Source organism: Eschrichtius robustus, chromosome 20, assembly GCF_028021215.1.
Source record: "Eschrichtius robustus isolate mEscRob2 chromosome 20, mEscRob2.pri, whole genome shotgun sequence".
NCBI classification, from domain to species: Eukaryota; Metazoa; Chordata; class Mammalia; order Artiodactyla; family Eschrichtiidae; genus Eschrichtius; species Eschrichtius robustus.
Genome location: NC_090843.1, coordinates 19,208,984 through 19,222,930, shown reverse-complemented (window position 1 = coordinate 19,222,930; position 13,947 = coordinate 19,208,984). Strand labels below are relative to the sequence as shown.

Below are 13,947 nucleotides of genomic sequence, written 5' to 3'. Positions count from 1 at the left end.
CACCTAAGGAGCACCTAAGAATCCTCCAAGGGAAAGAAATTGGACCTGAAACCCTGTCCACTTATTTTTCAAAGGAATCCTCCAGCGATTCTGCAGGAGGAGGATACAGGTTCCAATTTCTTAAGACACAAAACAAAAACTCCCTTCCTATCTTGGAACGTTTTTATCTCTTCCATAAATGGAAGTTTTGAGTTTTAGACCAGGTCAGACCCTGCAAGACAATCTAGCCCTGTTGTAAGGTCCTAGAGGGCAGATAACATGTTTCGACTATATTCTCCTTTCTATTTATACAGAGAGAGCTTATACTTTGCATTCCTCCTTTTACGCTATTGCAGCGAATAGCTCCTTTCACTAAACAGCCACTTGCTAAATGGAAAAGTGTGTGCTCCAGTTTTAGGGAAAAACGCCTTGACCAATTCCTCCCTAACTGTCCCCCTGCCCCCTAGGACTGGGAGACGGATAACCGGACTTTTGAATCATCACTGGAATAAACTCATGAAAACCTCTTCTTTGTAACACCATATCTGTAACTGAAGGTGCGTGTGAGAATGGTAAAGGAAGAAAACAGACAGGTTTTGTTGTTCATCTTTATGAGGTTACCCTTCTGGATAGTTAGGGTGTTAGCTCACTTCATTGTTAAGTTTACATCACAAGGGAAAAACAATCAAGTCAGCAGATAACTACCCAGTATGTCCTTGAGCAATATAGCGAGGCCTTGGAAGATGCCCCAGAATGGGGGAGGATGGCTTAACGCAAAGCTTTTGTCAGTGGGTCATGAATTCTTGGTGAGCGAGGGAAGCAGCCTGGGTAGGGGGTGTCTAAGAAGGGGGAGAGTCTGACTCCTGGGGCCAAACACCTTGCAGAAATTATTCCACCCATAAAACTATTTTAAAAGAGATTGGTGAAAGATGTTAAAACCCAGCTTTAGGCAGAGGAGGCTGGTATGAACCCAGCAGTTTTACGAGACTGAATGTCTATATTAGCCCTTCCACATGCCAAGCCTACCCACATGACAACCACCCTAATTGAGGGCAGAAGAAGGAAAGGTGAAATGAGAAGATAATATCACACTTTCTTTTTTAAAGTTTTGCATCAGTCTAATTCTTGGGTATCGTTTATTTATTTATTTTTACTTATCTGCATTTTAAAAGAAATTTTATTATTATTTTTTTGGCTGTGCCGCACAGCCTGCGGGGTCTCAGACTGAACCCGGGCCCCCTGCATTGGGAGCGTGGAGTCTTACCCACTGGACCACCAGGGAAGTCCCATCTTCTGACTTTAGAATCTAGACTCCATATTCCACACCCTCACAGTTCTTCTCTGAGCATTTTCCAGGTGATCTGAGGACCACATGATAGTATTCATGTACATATAATCTATACGTAGTATGATAATGTTTTTTTTTTTTTTCTGGCACAAATTAAGAATTTCCTTAGGATAGATTCTTCAAAGAAAACACCAAAAGACATTTCACCCAAGGTGAAATAATATTTTTTTCATCAATTCCAGTAAAGCTTGATTTTTGAAATCATAAGTGGTAGGGGTTTTACCCAGATGATGCACTGGAAGATCTACAACTGGATAAACCATTTCCTGAGCTGAGAGAACATTTTCAGTCTTATGATTTGGATCATATGGGGGGAAAACGTCCACAGCCACACTCCATAGATTATAATCATCGCTAAATATTTAGCACAGTGGAACAGTGAAACAAACGGATGAACACCTAAAATGTATAAAGAAAAAGAGGACTTCAGGTATTTGATTAGATAGGGGGTTCTAAAGGGGTAGGGGTTGGGCTAGGAAACTATTTAATTTTGGTTTTGCTGAAATGGTTCATAGTTTTAAAAGTTCGAGTGTTTCCACTTTAAGCATCAGCAGGTGGGTTGTGGAGCCATGGGGCAGGGGGATATACAGAGCTGGACAAGTGGAAATTGATTATCTTGGGTAATCAGCTAAGGTTTCCATCATCCTCAGCCTGCTGGCTCCGAAATGCCCTTGCGTGTCAGGACAGGGCACAATCAAGTAGGGAAGGCCTTAGGGAAGCAGGAAGCCAATGGAAAAGGCAAGTTAGGAAGCCTTGGTCAGTAGCTGCAGGAGGGAGAGGCCAGCGTAAAGGGCACAGAGGCAGGGAAGGGTGACTGCGTCCCATGTGTACTGGGGGCCCGATCTCTGCACTTCCAGGCCACTCAGCTCCACTAGGGCCTCTGTGAGGGTCAGTTCCTCTTCCCCAAGGGAGGAAAGCAGCTCAGGTTGCAGGGGGAAAACATCCTCTTTATCCTGGAGGAAATTCTGTTCCATTGTGCTCTCCATCTGGAAGGAACCAAAGTAGTATGAAAAGAAAGAACTAGAAACCTCTCTTCCTTTTTCCTAACTCAAAAAAACCATGAAGAGGGCTACCGTTCTTTTACTATAACCCCTTTTGTTACATTACATGACAACTCTGTCTGGGCCTTTTAATAAATAACCCTGAATGATGAGCGGCACATTTGTTTTTAGCCCCATTTAACAGAGGAGTGAATTGAGGCAGACTCAGAGACATTAAGATTTGCTCACATCCCTTGGCTAGGAATAAACCAAGTCAGAGTTTTCTGTCTCTTCTCCTAGGATCAGGTTGAAAAACCCAGATAGTTGCCCAGAAGTGTGCTCTTCTCCCTCTAGTTGTGAAATAGCAAACAGGAAGAAACATGGAGAGAAATGAGAAGTGGGCATGAGCTCCTGGGATAAGACAGAGGCCCTGGAGGATGGTTCTGTCATTAGGCAAAATGGTATCTTTCCACTGGTTCTAGTTGACTCCCTCCCAAACTCTCCCCGACATCTGCCATTTTTTCTCACCAGCTTTAGCTGCAAAGGTAAGATCTTTTTCTCCATGGATTGTACCAGCAGCTTCTGTTGGGCTTCACTTAGCTCTGGAGAAGAAAAGCAGAGAAAGAGATGTGTGGGTGCAAAGGGGACTACAGGCTCCCAGTGGGTGTATTTCCAGAATGTCGGCATCCATTGATTCATACATTCATCCATGGTTGAATGCCTGCTCTAGGCCAGGCCTCTTTGCTGGATGTGTTAGGTAAAAATCATCCTCTTCTCACTCAAGGAACTCGCAGTCTAGTGGAGAAGACAAAGTAACATGCAATTATAATCAGGCTGTTACAGGAGCCATAGCTGAGGGTCTACTTTGGTCTTGGTGTTTGAGGGCAGGCTTCTTGAAGGAACAAACACCTCAGCTTACACGTGAAGGTCCAGAGTTTTTCAAGGTGGGGGAATGTTTCTTGCAGAGGGAAGAAGAGAATTCAGGGTCAAGATCAGAAGATGTTGTCCTCAAATTAAAGCTAACAGATATCGATATAAAAGTGATGAGCTTAGCTATATGTAGAAGTTTTGAGTATATGGCTGATAAAACTAGGGTTATTTCCCAACCTCTGTTAGCAAGACTAGGCTATGAGGACCAAGTGGATCCTTGGGAATGAAACCAATTTTTAAAAATGTAGATATAAACTACTTAACTGTAGTATAATTTGCCTGACATTTACTTATTTACTCATTCATTCATTTTTTCATCTGGGCATTCATTTAGTGACTCATTCCTACCACTGAATAGGTATATAAATGAAGACCTCACTCCCCACTTACCTGTTAGAGCTCCAAGGAACTAGAGGACGGCACCCATTGCCTCCTTTGAGAGTAGGACATCTTTTGGGAGTGCCTCCAGGGTTAATTCATGTCCTTTGTCTAGAGCTCCTTCAAGCTGTGGGGAAAGTTGGGTGACTATTTAAGATAACATAGTTAAAGGACATAGTGCCTGGCACATAACATTCCCTTGAGATGTGTTAACTATCTCCATTTCCTCGTTTCTTTTTCAAGGTATCAAGTCCTGAAAAGTATTGGACACCTGGGTTCCTTGGTGTCTGAGCCCTGGACTCTGGAAAGGAAAGGTCCAGCCCCCTTCCAATGGAGGGGGGGCCTACCCTCTGTCCATGAGGAGGGAGCATGTGCTTTGGGGAAATCTGCACTCTTTGCCCTTCTCCAGAGGGACACAGGGAGCAGTGGCGACCCTGGCAGCCTGGGGAACACTTGACCAGCCTTGGGGAAGGCATCCACTGTCGATTCCTCTAGCCACTGCCCACCTTCTGCCAGATCCGTCAGATCCCCCACCAGCTGCACTGCCCACACACACCTCCACCAAAAGCCTTCCTTCTTCTGCATCTCCTACCCTTTCCTTGGGTCCTCACCGTGAGCTCCAGGTCTTCTAGCTCCTTTTTCTTCCCTAAGAGTTTGCCGAGGGAGCTGAGCGGGAGCTCTTCCCTTCTGGGCTCAGCTTCTCCACTTCCCGGGTCTCCCTTTGAAACTCTTCTTTTAGGGTCCTGAAGTCCTTGTGTACCTCCCCTGTGGGGACAGCAGATGTGGTACACTCCCCATCAGTTCAATCAGTGCTCTCCCTGCAGGCTTCCTTCACTCAGCCCTGCTCAGGCCCCAGGCTCTGATGCCCCCCGGGCTTTGCTCTTGGCTGGAGCCTGTCCTCTCTCTTTGCTTGACCAAGGAACACAGTTATGAAGTCATCCCCCAGCCTTGACTTGAGGTGTTGGGGGTGGGGTGGCGGGAGGGGGTGAGCCAGGACCCACATTATCATCCAAGACAGGCGTTCATTCTCCCTGAGATCCCAGGCCCCATCCCGGATCAATAGACAATTGACCTCCCTTTCTCTAAGACCCCAGCTAAGAGTTGATAAGGAAGGTCTATTTTCCCTTCTCAAGAGTTAGTTGACAAAGAAGAATAATTTTGGTGACTGAGTAAAGACAAGGAGGGGACTGCTCCACAGAGCAGTGGGTCTAAATCCAGGGATGTGGGTGGATTAAAGATAGCTTGCACCTTGGCCTGCCCCTCTAGCGGCCTGGCATCCTAGGAATATGTCCAGCCTGCTTTGGAAAGAGTGGCTTCCTGGAAGTGGCTGCAACCCCCAGCAACTGGAACTCAGCACTTGTCTTCCCCTCCCTTCACCCCAAGGTTACTTCCACTGCCTTCCTGCCAAAGTCTAGGGAGAAACACAAACTTCCTTACCAACATCAGATGCCTGGATAACTGAGGGGAAAAACAACACAAAACAAAACCATTTAGAATGCAATCCTCCAAACCAGTAGCCGTACCCAGGGGATGAGACATGAATGAGGAAGTATATCCTGTCTCCTGGGACATCCCAGCCACCTTAAGGATGCTCTTGATCCATTCGTGGAAGGCAGGACTGGGGCAGCACAGAAGCTAATGCATTGTGAAAAGGGGCACCTGGATTGAGTTGGCATCACTGTGACTCAGCAGCTCCCACCCCGGGCACTGGGTGGCATATGACAGGTTATAGTTACTAAGGCCTTGAGGACAGAAGTCGGAGGCATCAGACCACCTGGGCATCTCGTCCAAAGACTTTCCCCTTCCACTGCTTTTTCCTAAGCTGTTGGAATTCCTGCCACATTTCAGAGACAATAGTTTGCTGAGATCTGCTCTGCCATGTTCCTTGTCAGTCCCAGAGAGAAGGGAAGAAAAAGATTGGAGTTTTAAAATTCTGTCAAGAAAGTTGCAGTGAAATGACAGGAAACGCTTACAGGTGAGCTTCTCCTCTTCTGGCTCTTCTGAAGACAGAAACAATGCACATATGTCAGCATAAAACCTCTATGTGCCTTTTTATCTAGAGCAGTTGTCAAGGCAGCTTTATCAGTGATCATTATAAAAACACAGAGCTCACCCGCCCCCGCAATTTGGGAACACACACTGTCTCCGGTATTTCTGCTTCTGATGGTGCCTTCCGGTCTCTTTCTGTTTCTCTGTCTCTCTTGGGCAAATTTCTGTGCCTCTATCTGCCTTTCCTAAAGTTGAGGATAGATATCTTTCGGGCCTTGGGAAACAAAATCAGGGGGCTCCTTGGGGGATTATGGTATACCCTATTAGAGGGTGCAGGATTTCAGCAGATAATGTCAGGGGTAGGGAGGAAGATGTGGGGAGCTAGGAAGCAATTTCACTCACCCCTGGGAGGGAGGGTTTGCATGTTATCATTGCAGATGTGTGGAATGTCTGTAAGGAGCAAGAGAGGGGAGGGCAGAAGGACTCTTAACAGCCGTCCCAAATTTTCTTCTCTGGTCTCAAGCCCATGGGCTCTGCTAAGGGCTAGGACCCTGCCCTCGAATGCCTCACCTAATCCCCTGCTCCACCTCTATGGCTGGAAGTAATCATTTCTTCCTCTGTAAATCCTTTCCTATGATACCACTCTTTTCTACCTTGCATTCTAGTGCTGGTGTCTGTGTGTCTGTTTCCTCCAGGGGCCCCGGACTTCTTGAGAGCAGAGGCTGTGCTCATTCATCTCTGTACTCCCTTCCCCCATCTAACACAGTGCCTAGCACTCAGGAGATGCTCAGAACCCAGGTGTTCCTCACTCCGTCTCCATAGCAGCCTCTGCAGTTCTGTCTCTGTCGGTTGGACCACAATACAATACACTCCTTTACTCCTCCCCTGGCGTTGCCACAGGAGGGGACCAGGATGCCTTAGGAGTGGTGCAGGTAATTCTTGTCTTGAGGGGAGAACATGCTCACCCCACTCATCTCTGCCTTTGACCACCAGCTGTCTCACTCGAAATGCCAGGACACAGCCCTTGGGGATGGTGACAGCCTCCTTGTGGTTTATGGATCCCTAGGCGTAGACAATGAGGATTTGTGAATCTGCAGAGATCCTGAGTTATGAGACATTGGGAGTGAGGGGTGGGGGACAAGTGGAGGGCCAGGCCCGAGAGCCTTTGGGGAGATCAGAAGTTGGGAGCCCTTCAGCGGTGTCCCTGATCGCCTTTCCACCTGGTGGAGTGAGCTTCAGAGCTCTTCTGCTCGTTTCCGCTGATCATCCCTTCAATGATCTCTTTCTCTCTTCCTGGTTCAGACACATGAAGGAACTGGGCTCCATCACCTGCCTGTGCATCCCTGTCCCACTTTTGGGCTTCCATCCAGGCCCTGGTTCCTTCTTCCTCTTCACCATCTGTCCCATGCTCACCTCCTCTGGGAAGCCTTCCATGACTACTCCCTACTCCCGGTTCCCACTCATATAGGGATAGGTATGTCCCTATAGATATAGATATAGATATAGGTATGTAGAGCACTACTTGTTTACATTGAATTTTCTGGCCTTTAACCTCTGTGTCTCCTGCATGAGACGGAGAACTTTCTGACAGCAAGGATGCCTTTCCTGTAGATTGGGAGCATCGTGAGGGAAAATCCGCAACTAAGAGTGTCCCCTTCCCTGGTAGCTCCCTGTGGCATCTGGCACAGGACTCTACCCAGCTGGGCACCATTGACGATGGGGATGATTTGTTTCTGGCCAACTGGGGTCTGGATGTTGAAGAGCAGGGGGAGGAAGTGGGTCCTTTTCAGTATCCTGAGGGGGCACTGATCGGGTTAAGTAATGCAGCCTCTGAGGGTAAAGTGAATATGTGTGTGTGTGTGTGTGTGTGTGTGTGTGTGTTTGTGTGTGTACCTAACCTGTAGCCCCAGCGGGGCGAAGAATGGGAGGGAGAAGCAGCGGTCAGCCTTGCCAGCTCTCGCCAGTCACTTCCTGCGCGGTCTCTACCACCTCCATCACCACGTACAGATTCCTCCTCGCCCTCGCATCTCCTCCAGGAACGGGTGCTCTGCTGCCAGCTTCCTGTGGCAGGAGAAACATCAGGGAAACGTCCGGACCTTTTATTCATCTAGGCCCTCCCCTTCTTCTTTTTTTTTAAATAAATAAATTTGTTTATTTATTTATATTTTTGGCTGCGTTGGGTCTTCATTGCTGCGTGCAGGGTTTCTCTAGTTGCGGCGAGTGGGCTTCTCATTGCGGTGGCTTCTCTTGTTGCGGAACGCGGGCTCTAGGCGTGTGGGCTTCAGTAGTTGTGGCACGCGGGCTTCAGCAGTTGTGGCTTGTGGGCTCCGGAGCGCAGGCTCAGTAGTTGTGGCGCACAGGCTTAGTTGCTCCGCGGCATGTGGGATCTTCCCGGACCAGGGATCGAATCCGTGTCCCTTGCATTGGCAGGCGGATTCTTAACCACTGTGCCACCAGGGAAGTCCCTCTTTTCTTCTGTCATTCCCAGGAGTGAGGCCTGGTGGTATCAGGGGAAGCGTGAGGACTCTGCAGTGAGTAGGTTGAAGCCCAGCTCCTCACTTCCTGGCAGGGCAGCTTCTCTGAGTCTGGGTTACCTCATCTATAAAATGAGGATAATGACATCTACCTCCAGGGTTGCTGAGAGAGAGACTGGGTAACCCTCAGGCACAGCATCTGGTCCAGAATGGGGCCTCATGGCTGCTTCTTTTTCCCTTGGATTCCCCTCCTTTTCCTCCCTGTTCTTAGCCCTGTGTATATCTCCCGGGGTCCTTGCTCACCATTTCCCCCCACCACCTCCCCACCTGCCTGTGCTGCGTGGCTTGCAGGATCTTAGTTCCCCAACCAGTGATGGAAACGGTGCCCTCAGCAGTGAAAGCGCCGGGTCCTAATCACAGGACCGCCAGGGAACTCCCTCTCTCCATCTCTTATCCTCTCTCTTGTTATCTACACCAGTTCCTTCTTTCCACTTGCTTACATATATAAACACATTCTTTGACCTTGCTACTTCCTCAAATTATCATTCTGTTTCTTTCCTTCACTTCAGTGGCAAATATCTCACAAGATAGGCCCATACCCACTGTCTCTACTTCCTCACTGACCACTCCAAAATTCTTTACAAGTTGGCTTCTATTTCCACTCCTCAACTGAAATCACAATGACTGCCTGCCCACCAAACTCAATGACCTTCCCTGACTTGACACTGGACCCTGATGTCCAAGCCCTCTGTACGATGCTGCCTTCTCCTATCACACTTTGCCGTCTGGGGTTCCGCTCCTGTCTTTCTGGCTCCGAATCCTATCCATTCTGTCTGTGACTCATTTTCTAGGTTTCTCATTTTCTTTGGTTCCCTATAATTTTATGGTCTCTAAGATTCTCTTCTCAGCTCTCTGAACTCCCTCCAACAGCTCCCCCTGCCCCATTCCTATAGTTTTAATCTTTAAATTGCTGACCACCACATACATATCTTCACCTTGACTCCTCTCCTGAGCTCCAGGTCCTCATTTCCAACTACTTTTAACATTGTTAAAAATTGAGATATAATTGACATATAATATTGTACTACTTTTAGGTATACAGCATAATGATTTTTCTTTCTTTCTTTTTTTTTTTGGCCGCGTATTGAACCTGTGCCCCCTGCATTGGAAGCACAAAGTCTTAACCACTGGACCGCCAAAGCTACACTGTAATGATTTGATATATGTATATATGGAAAAACGATTGGGAATTCCCTGGTGGTCCAGTGGTTAGGACTTGGTGCTTTTTTTTTCTTTTTTTTTTATACAGCAGGTTCTTATTAGTCATCAATTTTATACACATCAGTGTATACATGTCAATCCCAATCGCCCAATTCATCACACCACCAACTCCCCACCCCTCCCCGCGGCTTTCTCCCCTTGGTGTCCATACGTTTGTTCTCTACATCTGTGACTCAACTTCTGCCCTGCAAACTGGTTCATCTGTACCATTTTTCTAGGTTCCACATACATGCGTTAATATACGATATTTGTTTTTCTCTTTCTGACGTACTTCACTCTGTATGACATCTCTAGATCCATCCACGTCTCAACAAATGACCCAATTTCGTTCCTTTTTATGGCTGAGTAATATTCCATTGTATATATGTGCCACATCTTCTTTATCCATTCGTCTGTCAATGGGCATTTAGGTTGCTTCCACAACCTGGCTATTGTAAATAGTGCTGCAATGAACATTAGGGTGCATGTGTCTTTTTGAATTATGGTTTTCTCTGGGTATATGCCCAGTAGTGGGATTGCTGGACCATATGGTAATTCTATTTTTAGTTTTTTAAGGAACCTCCATACTGTTCTCCATAGTGGCTGTATCAATTTACATTCCCACCAACAGTGTAAGAGGGTTCCCTTTTCTCCACACCCTCTCCAGCATTTGTTGTTTGTAGATTTTCTGATGATGCCCATTCTAACTGGTGTGAGGTGATACCTCATTGTAGTTTTGATTTGCATTTCTCTAGTAATTAGTGATGTTGAGCAGCTTTTCATGTGCTTCTTGGCCATCTGTATGTCTTCTTTGGAGAAATGTCTATTTAGGTCTTCTGCCCATTTTTGGATTGGGTTGTTTATTTCTTTAATATTGAGCTGCATGAGCTGCTTATATATTTTGGAGATTAATCCTTTGTCCATTGATTCATTTGCAAATATTTTCTCCCATTCTGAGGGTTGTCTTTTTGTCTTGTTTATGGTTTCATTTGCTGTGCAAAAGCTTTGAAGTTTCATTAGGTCCCATTTGTTTATTTTTGTTTTTATTTCCATTACTCTAGGAGGTGGATCAAAAAAGATCTTGCTGTGATTTATGTCAAAGAGTGTTCTTCCTATGTTTTCCTCTAAGAGTTTTATAGTGTCCGGTCTTACATTTAGGGTTCTAATCCATTTTGAGTTTATTTTTGTGTATGGTGTTAGGGAGTGTTCTAATTTCATTCTTTTACATGTAGCTGTCCAGGTTTCCCAGCACCACTTATTGAAGAGACTGTCTCTTCTCCATTGTATATCCTTGCCTCCTTTGTCATAGATTAGTTGACCATAGGTGTGTGGGTTTACCTTTGGGCTTTCTATCTTGTTCCATTGATCTATGTTTCTGTTTTTGTGCCAGTACCATATTGTCTTGATTACTGTAGCTTTGTAGTATAGTCTGAAGTCAGGGAGTCTGATTCCTCCAGCTCCGTTTTTTTTTTCCCCTCAAGACTGCTTTGGCTATTCGGGGTCTTTTGTGTCTCTATACAAAGTTTAAGATTTTTTGTTCTAGTTCTGTAAAAAATGCCATTGGTAATTTGATAGGGATTGCATTGAATCTGTAGATTGCTTTGGGTAGTATAGTCATTTTCACAATATTGATTCTTCCAATCCAAGAACATGGTATATCCCTCCATCTGTTGGTATCATCTTTAATTTCTTTCATCAGTGTCTTATAGTTTTCTGCATACAGGTCTTCTGTCTCCCTAGGTAGGTTTATTCCTAGGTATTTTATTCTTTTTGTTGCAATGGTAAATGAGAGTGTTTCCTTAATTTCTCTTTCAGATTTTTCATCATTAGTGTATAGGAATGCAAGAGATTTCTGTGCATTAATTTTGTATCCTGCAACTTTACCAAATTCATTGATTAGCTCTAGTAGTTTTCTGGTGGCATCTTTAGGATTCTCTATGTATAGTATCATGTCATCTGCAAACAGTGACAGTTTTACTTCTTCTTTTCCAATTTGTATTCCTTTTATTTCTTTTTCTTCTCTGATTGCCATGGCTAGGACTTACAAAACTATGTTGAATAATAGTGGTGAGAGTGGACATCCTTGTCTTGTTCCTGATCTTAGAGGAAATGCTTTCAGTTTTTCACCATTGAGAATGATGTTTGCTGTGGGTTTGTCGTATATGGCCTTTATTATGTTGAGGTAGGTTCCCTCTATGCCCACTTTCTGGAGAGTTTTTATCATAAATGGGTGTTGAATTTTGTCAAAAGCTTTTTCTGCATCTATTGAGATGATCATATGGTTTTTATTCTTCAATTTGTTAATATGGCGTATCACATTGATTGATTTGCATATACTGAAGAATCCTTGCATCCCTGGGATAAATCCCACTGATCATGGTTCATGATCCTTTTAATGTGTTGTTGGATTCTGTTGGCTAGTATTTTGTTGAGGATTTTTGCATCTATATTCATCAGTGATATTGGTCTGTAATTTTCTTTTTTTGTGTATCTTTGTCTGGTTTTGGTATCAGGGTGATGGGGGCCTCATAGAATGAGTTTGGGAGTGTTCCTTCCTCTGCAATTTTTGGGAAGAGTTTGAGAAGGATGGGTGTTAGCTCTTCTCTAAATGTTTGATAGAATTCACCTGTAAAGCCATCTGGTTCTGGACTTTTGTTTGTTGGAAGATTTTTAATCACAGTTTCAATTTCATTACTTGTGATTGGTCTGTCCATATTTTCTATTTCTTCCTGGTTCAGTCTTGGAAGGTTATATCTTTCTAAGAATTTGTCCATTTCTTCCAGGTTGTCCATTTTATTGGCATAGAGTTGCTTGTAGTAGTCTCTTAGGATGCTTTGTATTTCTGTGGTGTCTGTTGTAACTTCTCCTTTTTCATTTCTAATCTTATTGATTTGAGTCCTCTCCCTCTTATTCTTGATGAGTCTGGCTAATGGTTTATCAATTTTGTTTATCTTCCCAAAGAACCAGCTTTTAGTTTTATTGATCTTTGCTATTGTTTTCTTTGCTTCTATTTCATTTATTTCTGCTCTGATCTTTATGATTTCTTTCCTTCTGCTAACTTTGGGTTTTGTTTGTTCTTCTTTCTCTAGTTCCTTTAGGTGTAAGGTTAGATTGTTTATTTGAGATTTTTCTTGTTTCTTGAGGTAGGCTTGTATAGCTATAAACTTCCCTCTTAGAACTGCTTTTGCTGCATCCCATAGGTTTTGGATCGTCGTGTTTTCATTGTCATTTGTCTCTAGGTATTTTTTGATTTCCGTTTTGATTTCTTCAGCGATCTCTTGGTTACTTAGTAACATATTGTTTAACCTCCATGTGTTTTGTGTTTTTTACGGTTTTTTCCCTGTAATTCATTTCTAATCTCATAGCGTTGTGGTCAGAAGAGATGCTTGATGTGATTTCAATTTTCTTAGATTTACTGAGGCTTGATTTGTGACCCAAGATGTGATCTGTCTTGGAGAATGTTCCGTGCGCACTTGAGAAGAAAGTGTAATCTGCTCTTTTTGGATGGAATGTCCTATAAATATCAATTAAATCTATCTGGTCTATTGTGTCATTTAAAGCTTCTGTTTCCTTATTTATTTTCATTTTGGATGATCTACCCATTGGTGTAAGTGAGGTGTTAAAGTCCCCCACTATTATTGTGTTACTGTTGATTTCCTCTTTTACAGCTGTTAGCAGTTGCCTTATATATTGAGGTGCTCCTATGTTGGGTGCATAAATATTTACAATTGTTATAACTTCTTCTTGGATTGATCCCTTGATCATTATGTAGTGTCCTGCCTTGTCTCTTGTAACATTCTTTATTTTAAAGTCAATTTTATCTGATATGAGTATTGCTACTCCAGCTTTCTTTTTTTTTTTTTTTTTTTTTTATAAATTTATTTATTTATTTATTTTAGCTGTGTTGGGTCCCCGCCTCTGTGCGAGGGCCCTCCCCAGCTGCGGCGAGCGGGGGTCACCCTTCACTGCGGTGCGCGGGCCACTCACCATCGCGGCCCCTCCCGTTGTGGAGCACAGGCTCCAGACGCGCAGGCTCAGCAGTTGTGGCTCACGGGCCCAGCCGCTCCTCGGCACGTGGGATCCTCCCAGACCAGGGCCCGAACCCGCGTCCCCTGCATTGGCAGGCAGACTCTCAACCACTGCGCCACCAGGGAAGCCCCCCAGCTTTCTTTTGATTTCCGTTTGCATGGATATCTTTTTCCATCCCCTCACTTTCAGTCTGTGTGTGACCCTAGGTCTGAAGTGGGTCTCTTGTAGACAGCATATATATGGGTCTTGTTTTTGTATCCATTCAGCGAGCTTGTGCCTTTTTGGTTGGAGCATTTAATCCATTCACGTTTAAGGTAATTATCGATATGTATGTTCCTATGACCGTTTTCTTAATTGTTTTGGGTTTGTTTCTGTAGGTCCTTTTCTTCTCTTGTGTTTCCCACTTAGAGAAGTTCCTTTAGCATTTGTTGTAGAGTGGGTTTGGTGGTGCTGAATTCTCTTAGCTTTTACTTGTCTGTAAAGCTTTGGATTTCTCCATCGAATCTGAATGAGATCCTTGCCGGGTAGAGTAATCTTGGTCGTAGGTTCCTCCCTTTCATCACTTTAAGTATATCATGCC

General features: G+C 44.5%; 1 protein-coding gene across 1 annotated transcript; it reads right to left on the bottom strand.

Moving 5' to 3' along the window:
* Nucleotides 1–2,070: 2,070 nt before the first annotated feature.
* On the bottom strand, nucleotides 2,071–10,493 carry GSDMA (gasdermin A; the record flags this gene model as incomplete). Its single annotated transcript, XM_068530988.1, is given in 13 exon segments — nucleotides 2,071–2,313; nucleotides 2,836–2,909; nucleotides 3,628–3,742; nucleotides 4,227–4,288; nucleotides 4,291–4,380; nucleotides 5,053–5,073; nucleotides 5,589–5,615; nucleotides 6,007–6,054; nucleotides 6,570–6,666; nucleotides 7,503–7,566; nucleotides 7,568–7,616; nucleotides 7,619–7,667; nucleotides 10,458–10,493. Coding segments are annotated over 13 exon segments (975 nt in total), but the record flags the coding sequence as incomplete, so codon positions are not given.
* Between the last annotated feature and the right edge of the window lie 3,454 nt (nucleotides 10,494–13,947).